Source organism: Punica granatum, chromosome 1 (genome assembly GCF_007655135.1).
Source record: "Punica granatum isolate Tunisia-2019 chromosome 1, ASM765513v2, whole genome shotgun sequence".
Taxonomy (NCBI): Eukaryota; Viridiplantae; Streptophyta; class Magnoliopsida; order Myrtales; family Lythraceae; genus Punica; species Punica granatum.
The window spans coordinates 2,030,138-2,053,336 of NC_045127.1; the positions used below are offsets into that span (position 1 = coordinate 2,030,138).

General features: G+C 37.2%; 3 protein-coding genes across 4 annotated transcripts; 2 read left to right on the top strand and 1 right to left on the bottom strand.

Annotated features, from left to right (window-relative positions):
* Positions 1-4,634: 4,634 nt before the first annotated feature.
* On the bottom strand, positions 4,635-5,627 carry LOC116194080. The gene has a single exon (XM_031522802.1). The coding sequence runs from the start codon at positions 5,520-5,522 to the stop codon at positions 4,995-4,997; it is 528 nt and encodes a 175-aa protein (XP_031378662.1). The 5' UTR covers positions 5,523-5,627; the 3' UTR covers positions 4,635-4,994.
* A 4,873-nt stretch (positions 5,628-10,500) lies between these two features.
* Positions 10,501-13,113, top strand: LOC116209219 (WEB family protein At2g38370-like). Its single transcript, XM_031542808.1, has 2 exons — positions 10,501-10,915; positions 11,210-13,113. Exons 1-2 carry the CDS (start codon positions 10,718-10,720, stop codon positions 12,701-12,703), a joined length of 1,692 nt encoding a protein of 563 aa, XP_031398668.1. The 5' UTR covers positions 10,501-10,717; the 3' UTR covers positions 12,704-13,113.
* Positions 13,114-13,550: 437 nt separating this feature from the next.
* Positions 13,551-16,282, top strand: LOC116209230 (prosaposin). 2 transcript variants are annotated; one of them, XM_031542819.1, is made up of 6 exons: positions 13,551-13,748; positions 14,403-14,498; positions 14,873-15,021; positions 15,119-15,316; positions 15,535-15,597; positions 15,817-16,282. In XM_031542819.1, exons 2-6 carry the CDS (start codon positions 14,408-14,410, stop codon positions 15,976-15,978), a joined length of 663 nt encoding a protein of 220 aa, XP_031398679.1. In that variant the 5' UTR covers positions 13,551-13,748; positions 14,403-14,407; the 3' UTR covers positions 15,979-16,282. The 2 variants fall into 2 exon arrangements, with proteins under 2 accessions (XP_031398679.1, XP_031398685.1); XM_031542825.1 differs by lacking the exon at positions 13,551-13,748 and adding an exon at positions 13,807-13,945.
* Positions 16,283-23,199: the final 6,917 nt, after the last annotated feature.

Here is a 23,199-nt window from a genome sequence, read left to right on the forward strand (position 1 = left end):
AGTACTTCAGTCAGTTATTAATAAAATTATGTATTTCCTTTAAGCTAGTCCGTCTTACATCCTTCGGCTTCTAGTTGAAGTATATATTAATTTATTTTGTGCATAATTATAAGACCAGGTAAGCAGTTGATTCGGACTATATATAATTCGATCTAATCCGCAGATCAATATGTTCGTATGTCGTGTCTATATATATAATCCGTAGCAATTTGAGATCAAAACGTTTTTGCCAAAGAGTGGAGTGGGGCTCCAAAATACACTATTGGGCGATTTTGTTTTATTTTTTAAAATAAAGAAATCTTATGAATCTAGCAATTGAATTGTATAAAAAAGTAAATAAAGAGTGCAAAAAATCTCACTTATAAAAATTAAACCTCGACCTGTTAGTTTTAGTTTCAGAAGAATACATGATATCACACTGTCGAGCGAGGTTTTTTAGCTAAAATAGTGCATCCGAAGCCTAAAATAAAATAAAGAAATGGCAATATTTGTGTGTCGGCGTCGAGCAATTAAGCTAGCTAGCAAGAGAAGACAAAACAAATAACATCACATAACATAAAATAAAAAGGAAAATCACTGTCTGGGACGGGGAGTTCTCCAAACTCTCCAATCACAGGCCTCCAATTCATTCATAGGCTCATAGCCTCCTTCACGTCAGGGCAAGAATAGAAAACGAATTTGATCGATCGTCTTCTCCTGGCTTCATTGTCAAACAACTGTTTGATTTTACTTGCTTTTGCTTTTTTGGGAATTCTTATTCTGGCCATGTCAAACTTTAGCCACATTTTCTCGATCGATAATTGTTTACATATATACATTTTAATTTTTCATGCAAGTATACCGGAATAGGCGTAGGACTAACTGGCTACCACCAATATCGGTGAAAGGTTTTTATTACAATCAACTTGCGACTTCGAAAATTTGTTGACAAGTAATCACTTTTACCAAAGAAGTGTGTTGTCGACAAAAAGCGGGAAGGGCACGTAAATTGATCTCTTCCTTCTCTATATTGGGGTGGGGAAAGGATGGCCTAATGGACTGCCGACAATGGAGATAAGAAAGGAAGCTGGGAATAAGTAGAGTACAGCCTTCCTTAGCTTGCTTCTTTTTTTTTTTCCCTTTCTTTTTCTTTAAATTTTTTTCAAGACATGAAACATCCTCGGTTGAGACAAATCTCCATTCTAATGCATGCTTTTCCCTGCCAACGAAATTCTTTTTTCACTTTTTTTATTTTAATATACAATTTTCTGGTTAAATATTCTCAATGATCTTATTTCGCTATATAATGTAAGAAACTATGAAGAAGAAAGTCATCACCAAAAAGAAAAATAAAATAAAAATGCAATAAACAAATAAATCAGTGTTAATTATGAGTAATATATATATATATATATATTTGGTTGAAATATGCTACATCTTTTTTTTTTTGGCTAATGTCCTATAGTTTGTTAATTTAGCAAATTATTGAAATATGGTTGATATTTATTTTTCTTGCCCACATAATTTTGATATTGAATCAATTTTTTTATCATAAGGGAGGTCCATACTATTGAATCGTTTAAAGATTTCTTGATCTTTCTATATCCCCACGTTAATTAATAAGGAATAATGTGCGAAAAAAAATATATATCATTTGGTGCAATTATTTCGTCGGTCATTGCGACATGCAGAATGGGCCGGTGAGGAAACAGCAAAGGTGGTTTTGGGGCCCATCTCAAAAATTTTAGTGAGGAGAAAGTAAGGGTCCGTCCTTTAATTTTACTCCTGAGAAATTTTGTCTGCCTAAAATGAGATTGAAACAGCAAAAGGCAAATGATGGGCACCCACAATGGGATATGAAAAATCTTTCCAAATATTTCGAGCATGCGAAGTTCCGGGAAGATCATAAACATAACATGTTTTATAGCTTGAAATTCAAAAAAAAAAAATCATGTATCAATTTCAATACGGTTATGATCTGACATCCGTTATAGATGGACAAGTACAATTATCCTTAACTCGTGAAATCTTGAGAGAGAATATATCAAACTCATAGCCCAATTACAGTCTCTTGATCATAAGATAAGCCAATGTAATTATTCTTTGAGCTCCAAAAGAAGGATCCATAAATTAAAGATATCAAAATTCCATCCCCTTCCACGCATGATCAAAGAGTTTGGTAACCTCCTTATATTTCAAAGTTTGAATATTGTTAGGATGCGCAGTGAAACGTAATTTCTATTAACGAGCTAGGCCGCCAGAAAGGATACGTTGTCATCTAATATTAAGTTTTAAGGATGTTGTAGTTTGGTACGCTGCAATTTAATCTAATATCAGTAATCTTTTTAAATCCTTCCAATTGTACCTTAGCTGCTCTCCTTTATATCTGTTTTCTGAATATTTTAAAATTTACACAATTATGTCATTTATAAGTCTCAAAAAGAAAAAAAAAATGGAGGCACAAAATGGAAAGTGAAAGGTGGTCATTGGAAAGCTCTAGCTTAAACAGACCGATGCAGGGAGAACAAGAGAACCCTGCACTTTGTCTTTCCTCTCTGCATTATATATTTGGAGAAAGAAATTCGAGCAATCCATTGCATCTTCCAACAGTGAATTTTTTTTATTATTCTTTTTTTTTCAGAAATATACGTCGTCGTCATCATCATCACTATTATTATTATTATTATTATTATTATTATTATTATTATTATTATTATTATTATTATTATTCTTTTAAATGTAAAGATCGCATCACCTCATGCGTACATATTATATACTTATTGATTTCTGACGCAAATAAAGAAATTATTGACTCTTGGTGAGATCCTTTTATGAAGTTTTTATTTATTTATTTATATATAGGTTTGACCTAAAAAATTGCACGTGATATACATATATATATATATATATATATGTTATGTATGTTAATTTATTTGGCTGTTTTTAATTAAGGTTAAACATAGATGAACCAATTTCTATTATTCTATCAATTCTATTGACATGACATAAATCAGTTTTCTTAACTCAAGTTGTTAGTGCGATATGATTTTTTCTTTTCTTTTACCACAGCGTGATATGATTCACAAAAATAACTTCAAAATTGACAAAGAAAAAGAAGGGTAAATTTATATTCTCTGGCTGCATCATTATACATATACATAGGGCTGATCATGGTTGGGTTTGGGGCGGTTTTAGGGTAAAATTGAGGTTCACCGCTTTCGTTGGTTCGGAAATTTCAGAACCCGTCTCCGAGATCCGTAACTGAAATAAGTAAAGAAAATCGACCCGAATGCTCCACTAATCTCCAACCTCTTTGATGCTGCCACTATTGGCAACATTCTCAAAATTCACTTGCCAAATGAGGACTATGAGGATAAGTTAGTATGGACACCTATTGCTTTCGGAGAACACACAGCAAAATCCTTCTACGTTCTAGATCAAAAGCACGGGTTTGACAACACTTCTGACTTTCCGTGGAAAAGCCTTTGGGGCTTAAAAATCCATGAAAGACTCAAAATCCATCTTCGGAGTCTCATATGTGAATGCCTCCCCTGGTTTAGGCAAGACGAAGCTCATTGCCCGTTTTGCCAATCCTGTTCCAATGATTCTGCGCACCTTCTTGGTGGCTGCATTTTTTATCGAGTTGTTTGGAGGGAATCACTATCGCATCTAATTTTCTGATAATTTCCCTAACTCTTCTAATCTCGATATTGTTCAGTTCCTAATCTCCCCTCCCAGTCAATTACTTTTGAATAATATCGAACCCGTTTGCTTCACTCTGTATGGTACTCTACTACTTTATCTTTGGAAACTAAGAAATGACTGTATCTGCTTAGGGGCTAATGCTGATCTTCCAAAGTTCTTATCTCAAATCTCGAAAGCCTTCAAGGAGCACACCCAAGGAAGACCTACTCAGCTCCAATAGGCTCGGGAAGATAGCAGTCGTGACGAGTATGTTCAACAGAGACACAACCAGCATGGCACTAGTAGCAAAAGACTCACTCATGTTCCTGCAGAACTCCCTGGAACTGATTGGATCCTGCTCCAAATAAATGCCTCTTAGAGCACGGATAAAGCAAGCGTGATAGGGATCGCACAAGACAGCAGTGGCTCTACCATTATGGCCTGTGTGCACCGATATTTGTGACCACAACACTCCAGGCCAAAGATCACGGAATCCTACTGGCTTTGTCATTGGCTCAGCAACATGGATGGTCCAAACTTTGATTGCAAAGTGATTCCCAGTTCTTAGTTAATATGTCGAAGTCCTCTGCAATCTAGGGGGATGTTTTGAACATTATTTTAGATATTATGGCTTCCTTTAGTCTTTTTCTCAGAATGACTATGTACTTGGGTTCCTTGAACGGGAACAAACCCATGCATGAGCTGAGTCATCTCTGCTTCATGGCAAATTTTGATGACCTTCACCGGTTCGAAGGCTTCCCTTGTAATGATGCCCTCTAGTTTATGAATAAAATCACAAATTATTCAGGAAAAAAAAAAAAAGCACACACGTAACTATATATATATATATATGTAAAATAAAGAAAGGGTAATTCATATAATCAATTAACTATTATGAATTTATAATAAGATGATGGATGTATATACCGAAGCAAGCATTGTACTCCCATTCAATCCTGGCCACCAGCAGCTGGGATTATAACAACTGATAATTAATGAAAGCGAACTCCACCAGGCAATTTTCTTCAGTTATTTACATTATCGATTAGATAATAAGGCATCGGGTTGATGCAGGACCACCCGCAGCTTCGAATTAGTTCTCCATAAACTCGGGAAAAAAAAAAGGAAATGTATCGCGTACAGCACAAACATATACGTATCTGGACAGCATATAACTTATTCCTCATGTCGAAACGGATCGTCCCTGCAGCTGGTCTACCTGCATAGCGGGGGCCACACTGGCCCACGATGCGGTGTGGCGCCACCAAATGTCATGGCCCAGGGGTACAGTGTTGAAGTAGGCGATCCATCAAAGCTGGGATCCCCGTCGTTCATGCTCGAGTCAGACAAGGACGATGAAGATCCCTGGCTAGTGACCTCCGCTGCCCATAAAGCTTCATTCCTGAAGTAGTACGAGCGGCACTAGAAAGCGGGGGGAACACCGTTGCATCATCCTCGTCGTCATCAGGCAGGATCGGCAGTGACCTTGGTGGCATATCCGGGCTAGAAGACTTCTTCCCGCGTCCCTTGAGGAAGAGAATTCGCAAGAAGTTGGACTTGGAGCTCAGCAGCTTCTTGGCGGGGCTCGGTGACCATTTCTTACCGCAGCTCGCCTTGAGGAAGTAGGAGGGAGGGGGGGTGAGGGGCGGGATGGAAGTTTCATCAAACCGGTGCTTTGGGGTTCCAGGCCGGGACTCCCAGAAGAACGGGACTGAGCCGCCGGAGAGGCCATCATTGTCGACCCTGAAGGAGTCGTCGGTATTATTAAGTTCCTTGGAGAGGAGCTTGGAGAAGAACTTGTCGTCTTGCTTGATCAATTGGAAGGAAGACTTCCGGTGATGTTTTTCACTGGTGAACATTGTTTGATATGCTCTTGTGCTTGTTGGTGATCTTTTAGTTCTTTGTAGGAGATTTTTGGGATTGGGAGATGAAGAAAAAATGGGGGAGAGAGAATGGAAGACACCTTTGAGTTTAGGGTAGTGGGTGAGCTTTTATAAGGGAGGGTTGAATTTAACTTAATTTAATTCAATTACTTCACTTTACTTTCTTTTTTTTAATTTAATAACACAATTATTAATTTTTATATCTTTATCTTCAATTTAATTATAAAATACCCTGCTTATGCGCGGACTTTTATATTTATACATTTAATTAATATTTTGTGCAATATATTTTGTAAATATATATATTTAACTGATGACTTGTAGTAAATTCATTCCATTAATCGAAAAAACTATTTTGATAGTGATGATTTGAAAGTTATTTGTAACCAATTTTGCATTTTTACGATTTTACTTAAATATTTTGTAATTTGCATTTTCAATGGTATGGTAGATGGCGCGAAATATATAATAATAATTGGATAATTCAAATGCTAGTTATACATCAAATAGTTGATTGCTTATAGAAAAACATTTACTATTGAAATATATAATGAAATATTATATAGTCAAATATAAAACTATGCAAATTATGGGAAACTTTTTGAAAAGTTGAAAAATAATACAAAAAAAAATCCATGTAACCTAAAAAATAATATGAAGAAAAAATGTTGAATTAACTTAGAAAATGATATAAAAAATGTGAAAATATAAGATATAATCTTCTTATCTCTATATTTCTCAATTTATTTGTAGGCACTTTACTCTATTTTTTAATTTATCAATTTGCCTTGTATTTTTTTCTTTTTTAATTTCCTTGAACTTTTTGAATGAGAAATCTCTTATATATTAATATAATAATAGATTTTGACCAAATAATTAGATAAAAGTACATGAAACATAAAAGGATATTGGTCTAAAAGCTCGAATTGATTAAATGATATCCCATCAATATGTAAAAGAAAAATACCTACTCAACCTATAAGAATATTTTTTTTTGAAATACTTATTGATTAAAATTATAATCACTATAACGAACTTAAAAAATATTAAAAGTTTTGGAAAAATGTATTGACCGGGAATGTGAAGGGACAATAAACCACAAATTAAGGGTTTATCAAGAAGGTTCATGGGGAAGCTCCTTTTTAAAAAAGCTGCTAATTCTCGTGAGAGTATTCTAAATTACTATATATAAAATATAAATAAGAAAAAGAATAATAAAAATGAGAAAAGTTAAATGGAGAGTTTCAAACACGAGACAATATGCGTAATTACCAGTGTATCTACCGTTACAGCAGTAACAAACTCATGCTTTCCTTTCATAAATTTTTTTATTAATTACTTTTGGGGCCTATAAACTAAATACAATTGCGAGTCTCCTAAACTTGTGAAACTGCTGATGTGGTAGAATATTATTACATGAACCGAGGCCTCCCATTACATGATATTAGGGAGACAAAATTAAATACCTATAATAAATTCTCTCGCATACTTTTTTTTATCTATTATTACAATTAATTTTTTAATACTAAATCCTTCTAACTATTCATTACTTTTCTCTCAATTTAACAATACAATCATTACTTTTTTATCTTCCTCTTCAATTTTAATAATAATTTTCCTAATTACTTTTGTCTTCACCCCGTGAAATCAAACTAAATCAAATTAAATCAAACTCTACTACATCATCAAATGCAATGATTAGTTTACTTATGATATTTATTATATGATGTGCCGACGATTGGGATTTATAAACATTTTTATATATAGAGAAAGCAATTAAATATCGAAGAATTAGTTAAACTAATATTATGAGAATTAATTTAATATAAGAACTAGTTAAAAGTCTATGCGAAGACGTGGAATTATAGATAGATCCGCAAAAAAATGCTTTTAATTATTTAACCACGTATATATCGATCCATAATGTGACGAAAACCATTTACACCACATGGTTTCATAATTTTTATTATGTTCAAGGTTCAAATTGATCATTGCTTAATATTAATTAATGTTCCTTCACATGCATATAGAAGTGATCTCAATGCGAGGTGACGAGCTGGGTTAAAAATTCCAGGAAAACTCTGACAAATGACAACAGCTAGCGGCTTTTCCGAAAGATTGACTTTATTAAATTAATAAAAGCACATAGTTTATTATCTACCATTCAATAAGTTAAAAATTGTACGATGAAAGAAGTTGTGCAATTTCTATAAATTTACACAACGTATTATAACCATATCTCAAAGATATAACTGATTGATGTAGTCTTATATAACATACTCGACGTACGTATATTTCTTATACACAAAGGAAATGGTTGCCCATATAGCTCATTGTATTGAATCTTAACGCCCACAACACTGTTGGAGATTAAGGTTTAGTTCTTACACTGGACATGGGCAGGTCTCATCTAATCATAAATGCTCCAGACATCCTGTATAAGAGACATGTAGTGGGCCCGAAAACAGAGGATGTACGAATTTAAAACATTTTAACGCGTGCATGACAGTTTGTTTTAAGATCACGTCTAGTAAATAAAAATATTGAAAACGTTACGGAAGGAATGGAGTCACCATACTATTATATATATTGCATTTATAACAATTTCCTGTCCGCTAATGGTACAATAACTCCCGAACGGCCCTGGATAGCTATCAAAGAAGGATGGACCCGAGAGGTGGACCTTTAATTACATCGATGGGGACGCGATCTTCGAATATATGATGATACCAATGGCACAGTTGAGGTCCTTGGGCTCCATGAAATTCAATATGCTGTAATCATCAAAAAAAATACGAAATCAGTATGCTGCTGCTTTCTGTAATGGACCCCCCTTTATTGCTGATAATAATCTAGGTGATGAAATGCTACACGTGGATCAATTCAACATAATATTGATCATAATTTGTACATCTAGTACAGACCAACAGAATAAGTAGCTCGAGGAAATGTTTCCATCTGATGTTGGTATACTATCAATACCTAGCTACTGATATAAAAGGTAACGAAGTGGTTGATTCTCATTATCAGTCCAAAAACCTACATGATCGAAATGCATTACTACGTGGCGAAGAATCTTCGATCGTTATATAAAAATGGTGGATTTGGTCTGTGTATCATGGACAAAACTTATATCTTTTCAAAGAGTCTGATGTAAAATTATATATACATCACACACATTTTGCTAGCCATATGAAACTCTAGAATATATTGAATGGTATCTCCTCATCAAGACAAAGTTATTGACATACGTAGTAAAATACGATTTGTCAGCCTCGGTGTTACATCATGTCAGGAGCATATAACATGGACGTGTCATGGGCGCGCTAAATAGCTTGTCCGTGACACAGGCTACACATATACTTTTAAAACATTAATTATCACATAAAACATGAATTTATTGGTTTTGGATCGACTCGTCAATCCAACTAGCTTTAAACTGGGAAACTCGATCTGGATGAATGAATTTTATGATATTTCTTTTGTAAGGAATATTCTCCACTAAATATTATTCTTCTTGAGAGTTGTAATTACAATGAATGACCGAATATGTGAATACTGGATAGCTTAATTTGCAGGAGGCCTGTCCCTGTCCCTGGCCTGTGATCATACAGTTGATCTTTTCATTAATATCTTCCTCATGATCCGACACATCATAGGACACTTTGCAGTTTCCCATGAACGCCATCCTTCAAATATAATACAACCAAGACAGCTTCCCAATAGACTTACATGTTGCAAATTAAAGCAACGATGCCTAAATCAAATGGCACAGACTAATTTAAGTAGGACATCGAAAATAGTAATGAGTTGGCTAATACGTTAAACCATAGCGAAGCGCATATATGGAACATGTAGTTAAGGTGGTATTTTCCCCCAAAGATATGTATATGCTACCAATAATTTCCGTAACAAGATATGTAGTGCTAGAAAACCACGGAGTTGAGCACACATGACGATTGATACGTAGATGGTTCACTGGCACAATTTTCTTTACTACGATGCAACATGGTTGCGTTGTACGTACAAGCAACCATGGCAAGTGATCATCTTGCCTTAAATTTCTCCCGATCGAGATACATTTTCAAATGGCTGATCACCAGACAATTTGTAGCTAGCTGTGGGAACTATCGAAAAGGATTGTTACCAAGTCAAAATCAGCCGCAAGAAAGCGCTCGTTCCAGGAAAGTGCTCTTAATGGGAATTCCTACCTCCATAAAACCCCGTTTGTTCAAATTATCAATTTACATTGACTAATTGCCAAAAGGATGACGATTGAAATCTTCTCGGGTCAATTTTACGCGCTGAAGCGAAAATTAATTAGTCCTAAAGTGTGAGTTGCAAAATCCTTGCCTGAAAGTTGAAACACATATGATCTGTGTCTGATTCTCAGCAGTGGTATTTCGTATGTCTTTATTTTTCTTTTTTCTTTTTTCTTTTTTTTCCTTTTTATTAGGTACATGGGTCTTGAGTCTCGCCCATGAACCAAAAACAATATGACGTGGTCAATTAATTAACCATGGGGCAGACAACGATCGAGTAGATGGGGGCCCAGCCCAAGATCTGGAACGCGGCCCGGACCAACTAAAAATACCCCAACGGCCCGCGACCAAAAAGCGTCCGAAAGGAACGTAAAGAAAATTCCCGCTCTTCACGCGCCCTGCGCGCGTGGGAAAGTTAAAAAATCTCCTCAGTAGCCGTTGACAGAAAGGGTTAGCCGTTGAATCATCATCATATATAATAGAATCCTACAATCAACACTAGTGGGACCCACAGGGATCCCTCCCCTATTCCGACTTTCCATCAAAGGGCATCGGACTCTATGCCGTCCCACGGCCCAGATCATCGTAATTTCCAGATCTCGGTGAGGGTAGTTTGGGGAAATGACCCTGCAAATTCCATCTAACGGATAGTAACCTTTTCTTGGTATTATTCTCTCTTTCCTTTCCTTTCTTTCTTATTATCAGTGCATTCAAGGTGGAGAAGCCATGGCTTAGCAGCTTCTGCTTGTTTCGATCCTCTCTCTCTCTCGCACTCTCTCTATTGCAGTGGGACGAGCAATCGACAAATTAGCAGAAACATTTGATTTTGTTTGGTTGTTTAATGGTCTTGGGGAGTGAGACAAAAGCGCTTATTTCACTGTCATTTTGCTGTTTTGTTGCTCTTCTTCCATGGCGGAAACCCTAGCCCTCGATTCTGCTGCGAAAATGGGGCATGAGAATGGCGGGTCAAAGGAAGGAGGAGGGGCGGGCGGCTTGAGGGCGGAGATCGACACCTCGGCGCCGTTCGAGTCCGTGAAGGAGGCCGTCAGTCGATTCGGCGGAATCGGTTTCTGGAAACCCTCTCTCCAGAAATCTCCCGACACCGAGGTATTTTTTATTCTGTCACCGCATTGACGATGCGGTTTGATTGATTTCGAGTTCCTCTTAGGTTGTAGCTGGATCTGGGGTTAATTGATACTTGTTTGCATTAGGATAGGAAGCTGTTTATTTTTCAATCTTCAATGTTGAAACGGATGGTTCCTTTTGATGAGGACGTTGAAAATGGTACTGAATCTGCTTTTGATGGACTGTTTGCGACCATTTTGGTTCAATCCGGTGAAAAGTTGCGACCTTTTTGAAGCAATTGATCCGAATATTCTCTTGTTATGTAAATGTCTGCAGGGCTTGGAAGAGGTGGACATAGAGAAACTAGAGGAACAGACCTCTCAGTTGGAGAAAGATCTTATCGTCAAGGAGAGGGAAACGTTGGATGTCCTGAAAGAGCTCGAGTCGACCAAACAAACTGTCGAGGAGCTAAAGGTGAGGTTGCAGAATGAAGCATCTGAGCTTAACGCAGCTATGGAGTCGAATACGGTGGAGAACAATCATGTCAAGCCTGCTGTTGAGGAAGCTGAAAAGGAGAACCATTTCGAGAATCCAAACGTGGTCTCTGCTCCTCCATGCAAAATCCTGGTGGAGCTGAAGCAAGCTAAGATGAACCTTACGAGGACTACCACCGATCTTGCCGATATTAGAGCTTCTGTGGAGTCATTTAACAGGAAGCTCGAGAGAGAGAAAATCTCGCTCGAGAAAACACGTGAGAGGTTGAACCAGAACTCCTCAAAAATATCCTCGCTCGAAGAAGAGCTTAGCCAAACTAGACTTAAGCTGCAAATCGCCAAAGATGTGGAAGCTCAGGATGGGTCAGCTGCATCATCAGATCTTACTAGGGAGCTGCACAGGCTGAGTTCCGAGTCTGAGCAGTTCAAGAAGGTGGGAGAGGCTGCAAGGCTGGAAGTCCAGAGGGCAATCTCTGAGATCGAACAGACTAAGACGAGGATCAAAACAGCCGAGGTCAGGCTTATCGCGGCTAAGAAGATGAAGGAAGCCGCTCGAGCAACTGAAGCTGTTGCGCTTGCAGAAATTAAAGCTCTGTCCAACACCGAGAGTAAGCCCATGCGGAAGCCTGAAGGAGTGACCCTTACGTTTGAAGAGTATTCTGCCCTGGTCAGCAAAGCTCGGGAAGCAGAGGAGCGATCCAACGATAGAGTGGTGAATGCGATGCTTCGAGTTGATGAGGCAAACATGTCAAAGATGGACATATTAAAGAAAGTGGAGGAAGCTGCTGAGGAAGTCAAAACGAGCAAGAAAGAGTTGGAGGAAGCTCTGAATAGAGTTGAGGCTGCTAACAGAGGAAAGCTTTCAGTAGAGGAGGCCCTTCGGAAATGGAGGTCTGAGCATGGCCGTAAAAGGCGGTCCCTGCACAACTCCACCAAGTTCAAGAACTCTGGCCCATCTCACTATAGGAGAGATTCTCATATAGTTGATCTAAATGTGCTGAACCAGATCAGTGATGGGTCCGCCCCGGTTCTGAAGCAGACCCTTTCAATTGGACAAATACTGAGCCAGAAACTGCTTCTTGCTGAAGACTTTGAGACTGGAAAACTGACAATTAAGGACCCTGGGAGGCGCAAGGTGTCGTTGGGTCAAATGCTCGGTAAGCAGAATGACGATTGTCCCTCAATTCAGAAACCAGAGGGGGGGGATGCCAACCACAACAAACAGCAGTTGCCTTCGAAGAGGAAGAAGTTCGGGTTCGCCCGGTTCTCATTGCTGTTGGCAAAGCAAAGCAAGAAGAAGAAGAAGAAGAAGAAGCCCGTGTTTAATTTGAGATGAGAGGTACAGGCAGGTGGCCGAGTTCAGCCGAGCACTAACTTATGCTATAGTCTTATTAGTGATTTCAGTTGGTATGTATTCTTTCTCTCTTTCAAAGGTTCCTTGGGCTGGGGGCCTCGCTCTTATGTGTATCCTCCTCTCTTTGGATGGTCAGTGACATTATGATGTTGCCAGTTGTTTGAGTTGGAGAAACTTATGATTGTCGTCCGAAAATGTATTAGAGGTTGTATATGTTCCTTTGTAGTAATCGGAGATGGCTTTTGTTCATTTCTAGTATAGGTCGACTCTCCGATGACCTCTGATCCTATGTTGAGTAAATTGGAGATGGCTTTTGTATCTTGATAGGGTTCTTCTTGCTGTTTGCCTGCATTGTCCCCGTTTGATGAAAGGAAAGCGGCTGTATGCAAAAACATTGCTAATATTGAGATTGATGATATACTGATTAGGATGAGGTCATTGATCAATAATGATCGTTATCGAGATTGTCCCGAACGATTGAGGCACGACCCCTTAATTTGGGCCACTAACATTATAAAGTTCTGAATCAAATGGTCCTTTTTGTCTAGTATGCTTGCCTTACCAAAGTGCTTTGCTTTTGACATCTTTCTGCAAAGCTACGTCTCTTATTTTCCTTCTTCTTCTTTTTTAAATATTAAATAAGCGTCAAAAGACTAATCTTTGGACGAAATTAAGTTTATTTCCTAGTTTTTTCCGCAGTTATTCAAATGCTTCTAAAAATTATAAATAAACACTTTTTTTTTCCAGCGAGATTATTAAGTTTTATAGTAAGGGAGGAGGTAGAGAGGATTATAACCCAAAAGGTCAAGGAAGGTGGCGGCGGATCAAACAGAGCAGAGAATATTATTTTCCTTACCGGAAAGCAAAATCCAAAAAACTAAAGGGAAAGAAAAATAAATAAATAAATAAATAGAGAAGAAGACGGAGGAATTTCGACCCCCTTAATTAATTCTTTTCGTCTACGGCTCTGTCCAAAATCCTGCGCTCCCAAGTTATTCGCTCAGGACTCGTCTTCTCTTCGCAGCAGGTAATTTCTCATGCGATTGCCATCGACTCTCGAATTAAGCTTCTGGGATTGCTTGGGACCATCTCGAAGTTAGATTTTTGCCCGAAATTTTCGATTTTTCCCCCCTCGTTTTCTTTGCTTCAGATAGGCCCCGAAATTTCCGGGGGATGCCCTAGGAAGTCTGGAATTCTGATAAAGAAGAACTTTGGGCATTAGTGGTGAGCTTAGCTTGATCACTTCTGACCTCAATCAATCGATTCTTGTTGTTTGCTTTAAGTTGGAAGCAAGTCCTCCCTTGAGCTTTCCCTTTGATGGGTTATCTTTGTTTTGTCGAATTGGGCTGGAAATGATGAATCTGCCCGAGCTGACAATGGTTTTGATTGAAGCGTCTTCAATCTTTATGACTAAGCTCAATTGCCGTCGAGATCGTTTCTTGTTTCTTCTTAAAATGGAATATAGGAGCTTCTTGCTCCTTCTCTAAGTTATGAACTCGAAATTACTTGGAGAAAAGAGAAAAGATTTCACGGACTTGAAGTTCGATAATACACTTGATTATTATGGGCTGAAAGGAGCAGGGACACAACAAAGCAAAAATTTTAAGCTTTTTCTCATATCAGAATTTGTATTATGTGACCTCTTCTTCGTCGTGAATTTTTAATGGGTTGGGTCTTTCAGGTATCATGGCTGTGAGATTAGCCTTTGTGCTTCTCTTTATGTTGAGTATTACCTGGAACTCTGATGCAAGACAGCTTTCTGAACTCCACCCAAAAGGTACTCCTAATATCTCTCAATGACGGAAATGCTTTTTAAAGGTCTAATTCCTCTGATTTTGGATTTTAGTTGTGGAGTCAAGGAACGGCACTTTATTTAGAGAAACTGGCTTTGAATTTCTCTGGAGCAACCGCTTAGTAAATTCTGCATAGAAATTTCCTTGTAGATGGTCCATTAACTTTATTAAGCTTCATAAGACACGCTTTCTCTGTTCAGAGTTGGTTGCTGGTAGCCTAGTTCTAAAACCCCCGTCATGTTCCGACTTTATCATGTGTTTGGTTACAAGTCTTTATATGATGGTAGAGGGGACTAAAAATGAGATCCTAAACCAATTTTTCAATTGATATTTATGATGATTGGGACTCGTGTTGCAGAAGAAGTTTCGAGGAATGAAAATATTTGCACACTCTGTGAGGAGTTTGCTGCCGAGGCACTTGATTACCTCAATGATAATAAGACTCAGACTGAGATAATTGAACAGCTTCATGAGAGCTGCTCTCGTATGCCTACCTTCAAGCAGCAGGTTTGTCATGGTTGTCCCTTAGTGCTGGTATCGATGCAAATAATTCCTCCTATCCCGTTTTCTGGTTGTCAACATTTTCTCTGGTTATTCATGACAGTGCATTACTTTGGTGGACTATTATGCTCCGCTATTCTTCTTAGAAGTCTCCTCAATTCAACCTGGGGATTTCTGTCAGAAGGTCAATCTCTGTGAAAAAATGGCTCTGCTTTCTGCCGAAGTTAAGGAAGATAGTTGTCAACTATGCCACCATGCTGTTTCAGAAGTGTTGGAAAAGTTGAAGGATCCCAACACACAGGTCAGTGACCTTGTCCACCATTGTCTTGGCCATATGTATTTCTAATCGCACCTATGATGTTACGGTTCCTTTTGAGAAACTGACATTGAAATCTGCTAGCACTCTGATTTCAGCTGGTAAATATATTATATACAAATCGCATAGGCCGGTTATGTTACTAGGGATTGCAGCTTTCAAAAATCTTATTCCCTTCCTTTCCTCTTCTGTATTAATTTCAGATGGACATCCTTGAGGCGCTCATGAACGCTTGCAACTCCATGGAGAAGAAGTATGTGAAAAAGGTGAAGCGTTGTATTTTTCAAAGACCATTGCTGTTGCTTACCTTCTTCTATAGAGCTATCATTAACCAATCAAAATGTTGGAACAGGGTAGTTACTCATTTAGTAATCGTTTTTTCGATCGCATCTATTCACTATCGTGCATGCAGAAGGCCCGACTTTTCAATTGCTTTAGTCGACTGTTGACACTTGGAATTTTCTGACACAATAATTTGGTTGCAGTGTAAGAGGATGGTTTTCGAGTATGGACCACTGGTTCTTGCAAATGCAGAGCAGTTTCTGGAGAGCAAAGATCTGTGCACTGCGCTTCATGCCTGTAAATCAGATGGGATCAGCGCTCAGGATTCCTCATCGGAAACTATAGTGGGGCTTTCCACATCTTAAAGCTGGCAGATTGAACCAGGTGACCTGATCAATGTGCATGTGAAATAGCAGTGTGCATTTTCATTCGATTTCCGTTGTATATGTACACGATTAAGATCCAGGTGACTGGGAGAAAAGGGAAGATCTGCAAGTCACCTCCAAGATTGTTTGGTGTATATTGGTACTGGGTTGACAGTGAGTTACCATACAGTGATTGGTGGAGTTGCATACATTTTATGGACTAAAATTATCTCTTGCTTGGCTTTCGCCTTTCTAAGAGACATTAATCTGAAAGTCCTTGGTCTCACCGTGAGACGAACTGATAGCTTCGACCCCGTGATGCAAGTTCGTTTCAATATTGTCGGCCGTGATGTAATTTTCTGAGTCACCACAGGATTGATTTTCTGCGCAACCCGAGCTCCAATTAAACGTGACCATATTGAAGTCGTCTCATCGCAACTTATACAATTAAGATTCTGAAGTAGGTGAGGTGGAAATAGTAATAAATATAATAAATCGAATTAATTCTCCACGCAACGATGATTAGCGTGGGGGCCTTCATACGTTGTATTTGGCTGTCTCATTTATGTTTGAACGTTTCTATATATACAATTAATTTCATATGGAAGCATATTTTCTACCATAATTTTATTCATGCAAGCCATCATGATTTTAAAGATTGTTAATGCGCGAGATTCATTAATCTCGTGCCCAAAGTAATGCCTGACTTGAACTCCATCCTTTTCTCGATATCAATTAATTTAGTTAGCGATTAGAATGCCCGTGTTCATACACGAATTGTATAAGTCAATGTCAATGCTAAGATATTTGGTCAAATATTAATTAAATTTCACCGACCACCAAATTGTTAAATACTAAAATGACCCTACCTAGCGACGACTCGGTTATATACCTGCTAAGATGTTACATATATATATATATATATTACGGTTATGTATATCTATATATGAATCTATGTGAGGACCTGTCGTGATTTAATTATGGCTGGTGAAGAGAACTGGTTTCTCAAACTTTTATTTTAAATTGAAATTTTAATGATCCAAATTCCTATATTTATTTATGTATTCAACAAATATATACGCAACGTGAGTACACCTCACACATATTGAGACTACTGAAAGAGTTGTGGCATTATTCGACTCGATTAATGTACAGGTCGATGAGTGTCCTTATGGAAAGGTTGAAACCAAATGAAATAATTCTCGAGAGTTAAGAGACTTTAATTTAATTTCATGAGCAACAATTAGCATGCGATTATATATCAACCGATTGCGATATATGGAAGCAACTTACATCATACCCATTTTCATTTTGCTTTTCATAAATGTGTTTTATGGGGCCTTTAATTTCTTGCTTCTTCCTTAATTCAGCTCCAAGCATGGTTTTCTGTTATAAGTGTCATATAACATCATTCCGATAATCGAAGTAACACATACATTTGTCCCTAGTTCTTATGCATATTTTTGTATCATTGACCAACCTCTCGTGATCTATCCAAGAAACAAAGATGTACGTAGAATCACATATCTCTGGAGATTTATTGGCGAACAAATAACATACGAAGACTTGCCTTGCTGAAAAGAAATCGTTTATGGGTTCTAGGAATTGGACAAGACGGGGGACTTTAGTTCATCCAAACCACATAAATATTCAATTCATCGATCATCTCGTACCAGCAAAAGGAAATTTGCTAGCACTGTATAGGAATATCGTTGCAGCAGATGGAACATGTTCGACAAGCATACTACTATATACTAGCAAATTTGGTTAGAAGCCATGTGGAATTAATCAATTGGGAAGGCACTCAACGTCAACATGGCCTAATAACTATTCACATTCTCTTCGAAAATTGCCTAAAGAGTCCTTGAATGACATGAAAGATCATGCAGAGTTCGTCCATTCCTGTCTGTTTCTTGGGAAATTTACCCAGTCCAGGGCGGAATCGGTCCAGGGTAACATAATCAGCTGAAAATATAACATAGTCGACTGTAATATGCTCCAATCGACTATATTTATTTTGTCATAGTCGATTATGTTATCAGAATCTGTTCCGTTCCTGGACCGGATAAGCTCTCTTGTTTCTTGTTTCCTCTTGTCTTGCAGTACGAGAAATCAAAGAAAATAAAAAATGAAAGAAAATTGATGAGGCCAAGAAGACTAATTGGTCTAGACAATGTTGGCCTTGTTGCAATAATTTGTGTCCAATATCTTATAAAATCTCCGGATGTACTAAAGACCACGAATATTTTTATTAAATAAAATAATTATAATTTTTATTAGTAAATACTAAATAGAGGGAAATTATTATTTTCGATAGATGGAGAGAAATGATTATTATTATTATTAGGAATATTTGGTCCTCTATGTTTTGATTTTTTTCTATTTTAGTACATTTCCTAATTTTTTTTATCGTTTTAATCTCATACCTTTAAATGCTTTTCTGTTTCAGTTCTTTTCATTTTTCTTAGTTCATTTTTATCCAATATCTTTGATCACTTTTCTATTTTCGTCCTTTTATTATATTTTTTACTAGAGAAGATTTTAAATTTGATTCTCGACCTTTAAAATTATTCTCTTATCCTAATTCTTTTTTTGGTTCAAATTTTTCTTAGCATTAAACATTTTGTTTCTTATTCTTCTACTTCTCAAATTCTCATAAAATGTCCACACGTCATTTTTGAAATTTATAAAAAAGTATTATTTTAATTCCAAAAATAAAACAAAATATATCAAAATATATTTTGGGAGGAAAGACGGTAAATTGAGAAGGAGAGAGGCGGTAGTAGCTAATAAGGGATGAAGTCAGGCACCACTACCCTAAGGGATGTCACTGTAAGCGTATACCTTTATCCACGATTACACTTTGCAACATCATTCCCCGCATTAATGTGTACCATGTCCTTGCTTAGTGTTTCATTACTAACCTCATAGTTATAGATGTGGTTCGTGACTATCGAATCACAATTGCTTTTATTTTTCTAATATTTTTCCATTTCTTTACTTGCAAATTTAAATACCGATTCTTCCAATGTAAACCATCATTGCCCTGGTATGATTGCGTGCGACCTAAACCCTCGCGCCTGCTCATTCTCTCGAGTAGGCTCATGATTTTTCTTTTATTATTTTGTATATTTTGTTTTATTTTTCAAATTAAAATAATAATAATTTTTAATTTAAAAATGCCATGTGGGCATTTATGAAAATTTGAGGGATAGAGTATAAGAAACAAAACGTTTAATACTAAGTAAAATTGTATAAAATAAAAGAATTGAGATAAAAAAAAATAACTTTAAAAGGTTAAGGATCAAAGTTAAAAAAATTTCTAATAAAAAATATGATAAAAGGATGAAAATAAAAAGTAATCAAAGGTGTTGGATGGAAATGAATCTAGAGAAAAGGAAAAGGATTGAAATATAAAATTATTTAAAGTATATAATTTAAATGACAAAAAAAAAGAAAAAATAAAAATGAAAAGGCATTCAAAATTAAAGGGGCAAACGTATGATTTCCTTATTACTATCAGGAACGGGTGATGTGGGGACGACAAGTAATCAATTCCCACGCGTATGGTCGACAAAGCAGTAGAGTTGACCCATGTCTGACGCCATATACACCAAAACCAAACATTCTTCCACATGGCATCTCCTCATTAGTCGAGGAGCAGAAGTAGACCGTCAGTTTTGATCGGCCGTTGGGTTTCGGGGACCGCGAAGCTTCCCTTTCACGGATTCAACTACGAAGTTGCTATTTTGTTCTATCTCATGTTCATCATTTTCAATTCATCCCTCGCTTCACGTCGAAAGCCAACTCTTTTTTATTTTTTATTTTCTCTCTCCCTCTCTCTGTTTTTTTTTTTGGGCTTATGAGCCTGTTACAATAATAATAAAATAAGCAGAATAAATGGGCATCAGAGTTACACTCACAAGGATTGATCCCCAAATCTTTGCGTTAAAACTAACTTCATCAGAAAAGAATTATAATACAGTGATAACCACTAAAATGGATTCAAAAGGTTATTTCATTTACAATTCTCAGAAATGAAATCCTCTCATCCATTTGATTACACTTCTACTATGCTTTGCTAGATTAATGAATTGTCCTTACAATCGACCATGTGACTTTTTTATGGATGCAACTACCTCGATCAAATTATCATCAATTTCTCTTTTGTTCTTATCTCTTCAATAATAAGTACCATGATGGAGACCTTTTAAAAATAATAGGGCAATATAAGTTTTACACGTTTGATCGACCAAAAAATTTGTTTCATTCTTAACGTAGAGTGTTTGTCATATTGAATTCCGAACTATGGTATAGAATAATATCAATAACAAAAAAAGCCCGTGATAAATACATACTAGTCTAGAAAAAGAAAAGTCCAGCTACTTCTGGTTTGTTGAGTTTTTTTTTTTTTTTGCCTTTTGTTTTTTAAGTATCAAAACTGATCAACTTTTCATTAGATGTTGTGAGAAATCAGAAAATGCAAATGACACTCAGTTTATGTCCTTTATTCGGCAGCTCCCTCAATGGACAAAGTAAGTATCGGACCCAGGCCACCCAGATCATCATTGCTTATTGAAAAATTAAGAGAATACATATGTGCAAGTAAATGTTTGTGTAAACGCGTGGACTTACATGTGTGTATAGATGTATATATGTGTGTGTCTTAATGCTTCTAGCAGTCACCCATCCAAGAAGCTAGAAAGCACCCATATATTATCATGTACTATGCATCAATTATGTCCTGATTAGCCGAATGATGAATGGAATTGTCGAGAAACCTCACTATTTATGGTTCTACAAAGATCTTTGGCTTCCTCGTGCACCACATGCATGAAAAATGCCTTCCTGGTGAAATCATTTATTTATAAGCTGCGATCCAATTCTTGGCCGTGCTGATTACTTCCATCATCATTTCATGAAATAAATGGGACCAAATTTTCTCTCCCATTGTCATGTAATGTTTGGTGCCACTTACTAGGAAATGCGATTTGTTTGAGAATAAGAAAAAGAGTCCACACTCTCTCTTCATCTTTGTCGGTTACCACTCTCTCTTCATCTTTGAAAGATATCTAGCTATCTTTCTCTCTATTTTTTTCCTCTTTCTTTTATTAAGTAGGTCGATGAATACGTATAACAAATATATATATATATATATATATTTGCTTATTGAATTGAATCCACAAAACGTTTATTACAAAGTGCATGCCTCTTCTCAGAGTTATCTCTGTGTACCGGGTTAACCTTAGTATAGTTATTTTAATTCATTCAACGGAGAGAGGATATATAATAATTCAATATGGATTATTAGTAGCAACAAATACTAACAATTTTTTGAAATCGGAAGAAATTACTTCACTAATTAAATTGGAAGGGAATATTGATTATCCCAAATACCCTCGACTGACAAACCAAAACCAAAACTTTTTTCCTTTTTGGTGGAAACCCGAACCAAAATTACCATACTTGCATGCAAGATATTTTTTTCCTATTATTTTGCATTCTGTAAAGCATTTATTATATCAATTTTATTTAAATTGCAATGATTTACTTTTTTTTTATAAGTCGCAATGATTTGCTTATTATACAATATAAATGGGACAATGACACTGTTGGTCCTAATTGTTTGGCATTTTTTGACTTTGAGTCCTAAAAGTTTTAAAACGGGTGACCAAGTCCTATAAGTTTGAGAAAAGTGTCAACATTGGTCCTAAATCTAACCGACCGTTACCGTCAGCCTACGTGGATCTAACGCCGTTAAAGTAGCCCTTACTGTGATGACGTGGCACGTTCCTATTGGTCTGACTTAACTAATAAACTTTTTAAAATTGAATATTAATCCCTCATTTTTTTCATTTTCGAAAAATGCCCCAGGTCGGCACTGTTCATCTTCTTCTTCGGGAACTAGGTGGAGCACTGTTCATCGTCTTCTTCGGGAACCAGGTGGAGCGTCGATTCCCTCTGGATGTTGTAGTCGGCGAGGGTCCGGCCGTCCTTAAGCTGTTTCCCGGCCTCGGCCCTGAGTCCACAGGGAGAAGCGCTCCTCTTATGGAAGCGAAGCTTGAATGGATCACTTGAGGCCCTGTATGATTGGGACCCCACGAGCGTGTCTCCTTGCGGTTGGTTTGGGATCAGTTGCAGTCCTGATGGCCAGGTTGAGGGATTGGTCCTTCAGGAAATCGACTTGCTAGGGACTGTCCCGACCAATCTGAGCTCACTGTCCTCCTCATTGAATAGGCTCGTCCTCACTGGAACGAACCTCACGGGGTCGATCCCAAGGGAGATTGGAGTGCTTGCAGAGCTGAACTGCTTGGACCTGAGCGACAATGCTCTGAGCGGGCTCATCCCAGCGGAGCTCTGTGCGCTGCCCAAACTCGAGCAGCTGTACCTCAACTCAAACCACCTGGAGATCGATCCCAGCCCAAATCGGGAACCTAACAAGACGATGACTACAGCTTGAGGACGGCCGGACCCTCGCCGACTATAACATCCAGAGGGAATCGACGCTCCACCTGGTTCCCGAAGAAGACGATGAACAGTGCTCCACCTGGTTCCTGAAAAAGAAGATGAACAGTGCCGACCTGGGGCATTTTTCGAAAATGAAAAAAATGAGGGATTAATATTCAATTTTAAAAAGTTTATTAGTTAAGTCGGACCAATAGGAACGTGCCACGTCATCACAGTAAGGGCTACTTTAACGGCGTTAGATCCACGTAGGCTGACGGTAACGGTCGGTCAGATTTAGGACCAATGTTGACACTTTTCTCAAACTTATAGGACTTGGTCACCCGTTTTAAAACTTTTAGAACTCAAAGTCAAAAAATGCTAAACAATTAGGACCAACAGTGTCATTGTCCCCAATATAAATTATAGAAACAGGTGGCGCAAGGATTAGAGCGGGGAGCCGTTCAGTAGCCTCTGCTGCAAAATTACACTTTAAATTTTTTCTAAATGTATCCTAGCATTTGAATTAATTCCGTTAAAATGGCGTTGGTCCATTCAAGGATAAAAGTTATTTTAATTTTTTTATTTATAAAATCTGAATTCAAAATTTTATTTAAAAAGAATAAATATTAGGTCTTATTTGGATTATAAGTTAAAAAATTTTAACTTTAACTCAACACATTACACAACAAAAATTCACATTTTTAAAGTCAAAAATTTTAATTTTAACTTTAACTCAACACACTACATAACAAAAACACACGTTTGTCAAGTCAA

Coding starts and splice junctions, on each gene's coding strand:
- LOC116209230 (XM_031542819.1), top strand. CDS start 14,408: ATGGCTGTGAGATTAGCCTTTGTGCTTCTCTTTATGTTGAGTATTACC. Junction 14,499..14,872: donor TTCTGAACTCCACCCAAAAG/GTACTCCTAATA, acceptor CTCGTGTTGCAG/AAGAAGTTTCGAGGAATGAA. Junction 15,022..15,118: donor TGCCTACCTTCAAGCAGCAG/GTTTGTCATGGT, acceptor TATTCATGACAG/TGCATTACTTTGGTGGACTA.
- LOC116209219 (XM_031542808.1), top strand. CDS start 10,718: ATGGCGGAAACCCTAGCCCTCGATTCTGCTGCGAAAATGGGGCATGAG. Junction 10,916..11,209: donor AGAAATCTCCCGACACCGAG/GTATTTTTTATT, acceptor AAATGTCTGCAG/GGCTTGGAAGAGGTGGACAT.
- LOC116194080 (XM_031522802.1), bottom strand. CDS start 5,522: ATGTTCACCAGTGAAAAACATCACCGGAAGTCTTCCTTCCAATTGATC.